The sequence below is a fragment of the Oncorhynchus mykiss genome, chromosome 12 (genome assembly GCF_057628025.1).
Source record: "Oncorhynchus mykiss isolate SJ-2025 chromosome 12, ASM5762802v1, whole genome shotgun sequence".
In the NCBI taxonomy this organism is placed as follows: domain Eukaryota; kingdom Metazoa; phylum Chordata; class Actinopteri; order Salmoniformes; family Salmonidae; genus Oncorhynchus; species Oncorhynchus mykiss.
In genome coordinates, this window is record NC_143033.1 from 89,292,966 (window position 1) to 89,301,271 (window position 8,306).

At 43.7% G+C, this 8,306-nt stretch overlaps 1 protein-coding gene across 1 annotated transcript; it reads left to right on the forward strand.

Moving 5' to 3' along the window:
- Nucleotides 1-808: 808 nt before the first annotated feature.
- On the forward strand, nucleotides 809-7,852 carry LOC110539015 (ankyrin repeat domain-containing protein 40). The gene is made up of 5 exons (XM_090193959.1): nucleotides 809-1,361; nucleotides 1,866-2,014; nucleotides 2,327-2,935; nucleotides 3,198-3,379; nucleotides 4,393-7,852. Exons 1-5 carry the CDS (start codon nucleotides 1,228-1,230, stop codon nucleotides 4,534-4,536), a joined length of 1,218 nt encoding a protein of 405 aa, XP_090050085.1. The 5' UTR covers nucleotides 809-1,227; the 3' UTR covers nucleotides 4,537-7,852.
- Nucleotides 7,853-8,306: the final 454 nt, after the last annotated feature.

An 8,306-nucleotide genomic window follows, 5' to 3' on the forward strand; every position in this document is an offset into this window, starting at 1 on the left:
ATTGTGGAGAGATGTACTGCTTGGATTCTTTGCCTACGATAGAAATAAGCTGAAACAATTTTATGTAATTCATTTCATTATTCTTTTGGCCAAGTTTCATATTCACAAATGTAAATTTACAAACAAAACACCACATTTTCTTACCTTACACATAAATTGAACTGTATTTTAAGACAATTAAATACTCTACTAACAAAAAAAGCTGTTAGAATAATAAGTGTATGTATGTCCCTTAAGGTCCTTGTGTAATGTGATATTGTACCCCCTAGCCCCGCCCCCTATCCCCCCTAGCCCAAATGTCCTTTGTATATTATGTATATATACTTGTGTTCCCATGTACTTCCTGTAATGATTTGTTGTTCATAAAAAATACATTTATAATAATAAAAAATACAAATACAAATCACCTCACATCATAAATAAAGACTCTATATTATTTATTGGGTCAGTCAGTCACAATTTACCCTTGATGACCCTTGGATTAGCTATCTGCATCTCTGAATGCCTGTTTGTAAATAGATGACGGATTTGTGTACTTTTAAACACACACACCAGATATGTTCAGAATATGGTCCAGAAAATCTGTAACTAGACCTGTTGGACAGCTAACTCGTTGACTCCAAAAGGAGCATACATGGACATATTGCACAAAACAGTGTACGTTGAACATTCAAACATGTATGTGCAGGGTAAATACATCTCAACAGAACACATGGGTTACTGTAACATTCATTATTACGAGAGATAATTAAAATAAATCGTATTTTGAAGGAGGAACATACAACTTTCTTCCCACTGTTGTTACACTCAAATCTGTCCCCGATATGGGAGGAATAGTTGACAGCGCACGTCGGAGCCTTTACGCAACACAGCTACAATGTAATGGACTTTTCATTTCAAAACTCATTTAAAAGAGTTGACAAGCCGGTGCAGCAACAACATATTACATTAAACTAACCGCTGACCATTGATGGTGTCCTTTGATAAACATTGTTCCTGTTTAAGCTTAACGTTACGGACATCAACAATCTTGCGCGATCCTAGTAGCTGTAAAGCTAGCCATCTAACGTTAGTCAGTTAACGTTAGCTTCTTAGCTAACAACACTCCCCGGCTATTTTTAGTGCAATTAAGCAGCTATTTCCAGACCAAGGCGTCACCCTCTTACGACCTGTAAAGTCATTATTGTCTCCCATGATCTCGTTAAGTTAGCTAATCATTTGTACAAAATGTCAACGACATCGTTGGATAAGGAATTGCAAGAGCGCTTGAGAGAGGCGTCTGCGATTGGAGACATCGACGAGGTGCGGATTTTAGTGGAAAGCGGAGTAAATGTCAACTCTCAAAACGAAATAAACGGATGGTAAGTGTGTCTAATACATATATATATATATCAAACTTAAACACAAGTTGATCAATAATCACCCGTCCTTACATGTTATTTATCGATTGATTGTTAAAATGCTGCCGGCGCAATGTTGGCAACGTGCTCTATGCAATGGCATGTCAAATGTCACCATTTCATGCTGGCCTAAGAAGAATAGTGAGTTATCCAATTATTCCTAGATGGCAATCTCCTTTAACTGCAAGTGATGCAAATATACCCCCGTGTGGGTTCTCAAGTTTGACTTTGATGACAATAAAAATGAACTAGTAAATAAATGTTGGGTGCAAATATTTGCGTAGTTAAAGTCGGTGAACACTGTACTTCATCTGGATCTACCTCCAGTAGCTACTTTATCATTCACAATTACCGTTCCCACATTGGCTGTTTGAGTCATCATCATGCAATGTCAATCTTTCATCAACATTATGAATAATCCCAGAGCAGATCAGAGGCTTACTTTTTTCATTGTCTCCTATTCAGGACATGTTTGCATTGGGCATGCAAGAGAAACCACAAACCGGTTGTGTCGTACCTGCTGAACTCTGGCGCTGACCAAGAGATCCTCACTGCTAAAGATGAGCTGGCTGTCCAGCTGACCTCTAAGCCTGAAATCAGAAGACTGTTAGGAGGTAAATGTCCCATCACATCACCACTCTCCCAGTTATTACTGTTTTTGTGTTAAAATTATCTTAAACATGTTCATGAAATATCTGTATAATAGCTGTATTTTGGATTAGAAGCACTAATGCCACCCCTAAGCACTAGTTCATTGCCAGTGAATTGTTTTACCTGCTCATAGTTAGGGTCACAATTTGGGTAATGATCATAGATGGAGACTCCTGCCAGGACATGCTATGTTTTGGGTTTCACAGCATGCTCTGGGCATGTCAATGTTCAAGGCTCCCCCAGTTCAATGTGGTGTCTTATATATTTTTTCACAGTTGAGGAGGAGGAAGTGCCTGAAATCAAGGAGCCTGAGTTGCCAATCATCCCAAACTACCTGTCCAACCCGCCATTCATGTACAGTAAGATGGACAACAAGGCTGAGCTCATATTGGCACAGTTGACCCAAAATGGCAATGGAGACCACTCATCAGATGACCCACACAGTGACTCAGCTTCCCTGTCGCCCACCCACGAGCAACAGCTGACTCAGCAACCGCAGAGCCTACTCTCTGACACCCCGAGCCCGAGGGAGGGGGCCTTCATCCCATTGGCGCAGCAGAACGGAGTGTCGCCTAGCCCCGCCTCGTCTCTCACCGTCAACGGAGGCCTGCCTATGGACATCTCCATGGAGCCCCACCTGGTCAACCATGGGGAGTACCCACACTCGGTGGCCCATAATGGGGCTGTGTGCTCTCCTCCCCTGCCCTCCCCCAGCCCCAGCACCACCAGCAGTAGCAGCCAAGCCCAGGTGGCTAACGCTAACCCATCTATGACCCGGCAGCAGTCCCTCCCTCAGCAGCTCAACTGTGGCCAGGGTGCTGGGGGTAACATGCCTGCCTTCCAGCCTTTCTTCTTTACCAGTACATTCCCTGTCAATGTGCAAGGTAAGGACGGTCGCCACACTGCTAATGTTGTGGTGTTCGATCAAGCATTGATTTGAGTCAACAGCAGAGCTTTTTTGGAGCTAATCCCATTGCATGTTGAGCCTGTTTTATCACTGCTCTGCACTTTCAGACCCATTATCCAATGCTTTCTCCCCATGTGTGTGCCTGAATGTGCCCCAGATGCTGAGTGTTCTCTCTACTGCATCTTACACACTGAAGTAGCTAGCGTAATCTCGTTGGTGTATTTGTGTGTCTCTCCCAGAGCTGGTCCTAAAGGTGCGCATCCAGAACCCCAACGCACGGGAGAACGACTTCATCGAGGTGGAGCTGGACAGACAGGAGCTGACCTACCGCTCGCTGCTCCGGGTGTGCTGTCGAGAGCTGGACATCAGCACTGAACACGTGGAGAAGATCCGCAAGCTGCCCAACACCATGCTACGAAAGGTATGGAATGGCAGAGGCACGCACACGCAGGCACAAAAACACACACATCCATCAGAAGGGTGATGTTTCGGGTGGCTCTGGTACTCAAACTGGCTGGTTATAACACTAGTGGCTGAGCACTAGCACTGTGAACCCTGAGGCTGCAGCTACCGTTCCACTCCACTAACCAGCTCAATGGAGCGAGCAGGCCAGGGCAGGGCAGGGCCAGACACCACTAATAAAAGATGCAGGGCAGGCAGGAACACTCCTAGACACACCTCGATGACAGTTCACTGCTCTGTTAGGTTGGAGCGCAACGCTGTTCTGTTAGGTTGGAGCACCACGCTGTTCTGTTAGGTTGGAGCACCACGCTGTTCTGTTAGCTTGGAGCACCACGCTGTTCTGTTAGGTTGGAGCACCACGCTGTTCTGTTAGGTTGGAGCACCATGCTGTTCTGTTAGGTTGGAGCACCACGCTGTTCTGTTAGGTTGGAGCACCACACTGTTCTGTTAGGTTGGAAACACTGATCATGACGGCTGCTTGATGATGGAATGATGGTCACCCATTATTACCATTTTAATAAATAATTTGCATGAGAGTGAGAGTGTGTACAGCTCTATTCTTTTCTTATGAGTTAGGGCCACAGAAAATGTTCATTGTCACAATGGTTTCAAACTTTTGGGTTGATTATAATGTTTGCAAGTTAATTGATTTGAGCTACATTGTGTTCCATGGCACACGGTAGTCCCATCTTGCACTGCATGGGTGGATTTGATATGAAAACAATGTCACCCATCCAGTTATGAAGGGAGCTGTTGTCACATTATGTAATCCCAGAACAACTGCTGACTAAGACTGACACACACACACACACACACACACACACGTCTCTTCTATCCTCCCACTTAATGTCTGTAAGTCCTGTGTGTGATGAACCATGTATGTACTCGATTTTGTACCGTAATCACTACAAACAAGTGGACCTTTTGTGGACAATAAAGATGTTTTATTGAATGTAACTTTATTATTCCCAGGACAAAGACGTGGCTCGGCTGCAGGACTTCCAGGAGTTAGAGGTGGTGCTGGAGAAGGCTGAGGGCCTGGCACTCCTCTCTGGGGCGGGAGGCCTCACCGACAGACCCTGCTACAACATGAAGGCCTCCAGACTCACCTACTAGAGACCAACAGGACGGACAGACACACAGACAGACAGACCCTGCTACAACATGAAGACCTCCAGACTCACCTACTAGAGACCAACAGGACGGACAGACACAGACCCTGCTACAACATGAAGGCCTCCAGACTCACCTACTAGAGACCAACAGGATTGACAGACACACAGACAGACCCTGCTACAACATGAAGGCTTCCAGACTCGCCTACTAGAGACCAACAGGACGGACAGACACACAGACAGACAGACCCTGCTACAACATGAAGACCTCCAGACTCACCTACTAGAGACCAACAGGACGGACAGACACACAGACAGACAGACCCTGCTACAACATGAAGGCCTCCAGACTCACCTACTAGAGACCAACAGGACGGACAGACACAGACCCTGCTACAACATGAAGACCTCCAGACTCACCTACTAGAGACCAACAGGACGGACAGACACACAGACAGACAGACCCTGCTACAACATGAAGGCCTCCATACTCACCTACTAGAGACCAACAGGACGGACAGACAGACCGACCCTGCTACAACATGAAGGCCTCCAGACTCACCTACTAGAGACCAACAGGACGGACAGACAGACCCTGATGTCCATGTGGACCCTACTATCTCTCTATTGACCGTAATAGCCACTATCGTTATTAGTCCATTTCATTGCATTATGATCCGGTGTCGTTCAGCCAGCGTTATTGGGGGTTTGTTTAAACATCCTGTTGTGTTAGCTAGGTAATGTGGTCGCCCTGCCTGTCCTTGCCTTGCTCCCTGCCAGTCTGTCCCCATGCAGCGCTCGCTAACCGATTGCTCATGCATCATGTCCTCAGTTATATACTGAAGAATTTGGGCCTCCTTCCCTCTTCTCTTCCCTCTGTCCCTCTCTCTCTCCTCCCTCTCTAGTTTGTGTTGTCGGGCTACAGTGGAACATTGGCGTTGAGGGACAGTGACAGTCTTCCTAGATGGCTTAACTTATGTACTGTACATGGATCCCTTTGTACTGGGCATTAGTCATACATGTACTGGGGACTTGTCTCCTGGATGACGAGGGGGTTGAGAAGAGTAGAGGGCATTTGAACAGCTCTTCTGATATACAGCCATGGCTCTTATTAGTCCAACATGGGCGGCTTAGTACAATGTTGCGACACAGCTGACTTGCACACAGCAACATGCAGTACTGCCGCTTGCTTAGTGGGCATAGCAGGTGGCTGCCAACGTTCCAACTGGCATTCACACCCATGCTGCAGACTGCACACACACACACTCAGTCATACTCCCACACTTCAGTGATATTTCCAGTTTTTCCTTCAGTGGTTGCCCATGTTATCACACTACCCTGTTTATTTGTTCTTAGGTGGATGCCTGATGGAGCTCTTAACAGAGATGTTGCTTTGTGCTGCTGAGGTTTGATCATCTAAGAGGGAGTGTGTGTGAGTGTTGTCTCTTGCCAATTGAGAAGTTTTTGTTAGTTTCGCAGAACTGTTTATGTGCTTAGTAAGCAAACAGATGCTTGAAGTTTCATCCGTATTGTTAAGACGATGTGTCTGTTTCTTAAAGAAGTCTCTTCGTCAGTTGGAAGATAACAGCCTTCTAACAGATGCTATGGTTAGCTAGCTCCACAGACACCGTCTGGATATCAATCAAACACCCAATGTGGAACAATTCTTCATTGCTCCTGCTCTATGAATTTAGTTTTATTCTACAATGTTTACTTGCTGAAACAAAACTAATTTAGATTAACATGTATTGGGTGCAGGGGCAATATTGACATGTTCTACAGTTTGGTTGAATGTTTGCGTGTGTGAGGGGTTCTTTTCAATGTAACAGTTATTGGGTCTAATATTCAACTGACACTTTCAGCTGTGAATGAATTGAATGGTAGACCGTTCCTATAGAGTTCAGGTATTATTGATTTAAGCAGAATCCGCTAGGTTCACTCTACGGGAAGTATATTCCCAGCTCAAGTAGGGGTTCCCCTAAAATGAGCATTTTAAACTGTTTCTGGATCGCTTCACTTAAGATACTTCCATTTACTGTGATTAGATCAAAACCAAATACAAACCTAGACAGAAACATAGTCTGGTTCTCCAATAGATTCCACAATAGATTATCTATCATAAATGTCCTATTTTTGAATTGCTGTATGAAATGTTTTTTAGTGTTTTCCGAGTGAACTGAATGACGTGGGAAAAGGACAGTTTGAAAGGATGGTTTCTGTTTCATAAGTTTAACACGGCTGTTATGTTTGAGTTCTTCTATAACACGTTTCCCAGCCATTCTCCCTGTTGCTTCTATCATACAGTGCATTTGTCATAATACACAAGATCACACTGCTCTGTGAGAATGTTTTAAACACATAACCTACATTAACATGTAAGCTAGCTAGAGATCAAATGTTAGCTCTTGAGGGGTCCCCGAGTTTAACCTACTGACATTTGACTTTTGTCAAGTTGTGGTGTTTGCTACTTCTTTGTTTGAGAATAAATGACGATTCATACACAAGAACACAACCGTTAGTAGTGAAGCTGAATGAGAGTGCATTGATTGAAAAGATTACTGCTGAAAATGCTTTATGACAAACACATTTACTCATAGAGGAAGACTAAGACCCTAACATGTCCTATCAGTCCTTTATGCTGGTTAACACTACAGAAGTTTATAAACAATCAACAGTCAGTTACTAACAAAGGCGTTAATTGTTTACCGTTCAAATGTATACCTTAGTATGTTTTAATGATTATATATTTTTATTCATTTGTCATTTCCTTTTTTAACGAGAAATGTCTTTAGTTTGTATCGATGCCTACAAGTATGGAACGTGTTTATCAATGGGGGTGAAAGGGAAGGTAGGTTGCAGCTAGGATGAAACCAAGTGTAAAGCCACAGTATCTACTGTGTTGAATGGGTTGAGTGTAAATGTTGAAGAAATACAAGACTAACTTGAACTTGTCAAATGGACTCTCCAGAGAATGTTGTATTCCTAACGTGTGCCACGAGACCGAGAGGTACCTGGTTGAAGAAGCTGAATGATGATGTTTGAAATGCCTACGGCCATTTTGTGCCCAGTGAAGGAGCACCAGTGTTCTAGAATGTTCCAGAATGAATACTAGTTCTGTGAAATGGATGACTAACATTGTACTGATTGATTGCTCATGTTCTAGAGGAAGAATACAGTAACTTTACCTATGCATTCAGAGTCTGATATTTTTATATGTCCTGTGTACCTTTGATAAATTCCTAATAGGCACTGTTTAACTTGTGTTTGATTGTGAAGACCTGTACCTGTTCTTTGATAAAGCATGGTGGGTAACTTGATCAATCTGTCCTTTTGTCTGAAATTGGTGGTTATATCAAAGGATCAGATGGTCATTCTGAATATGGCAGAGAACTGAATTGAAGCCTCCTCTGTTTCTGCTAAGATCCACTAGAGGGTGTAGATAGGTCAGTGTTGACATGAATCAACCATGCCAATGCAGTGGTGTAACTGTTCACTGCCTTGCTCTCCTCCCAAAGTAAATCATTTCAAATGAAACATGCTTTAATTTCATCCAAAAAGCATGATTATGTGGAGCTTTAAAATTGTTTAACTAGATTGATTTGAGAGTCTGAATGTTATTACAATAGGATACACAGTGTACAAACCATTAGGAACACCGCCCTAATATACTGTAGAGTTGCACCCCCTTTTGTGCTCAGGACAGCCTCAATTCATTGGGACATGGACTCTACAACGTGAAGAGCTTTCCACACATGTTGACTCCAGTGCTTC

Coding starts and splice junctions, on each gene's coding strand:
- LOC110539015 (XM_090193959.1), top strand. CDS start 1,228: ATGTCAACGACATCGTTGGATAAGGAATTGCAAGAGCGCTTGAGAGAG. Junction 1,362..1,865: donor CAAAACGAAATAAACGGATG/GTAAGTGTGTCT, acceptor TCTCCTATTCAG/GACATGTTTGCATTGGGCAT. Junction 2,936..3,197: donor ATTCCCTGTCAATGTGCAAG/GTAAGGACGGTC, acceptor TGTCTCTCCCAG/AGCTGGTCCTAAAGGTGCGC.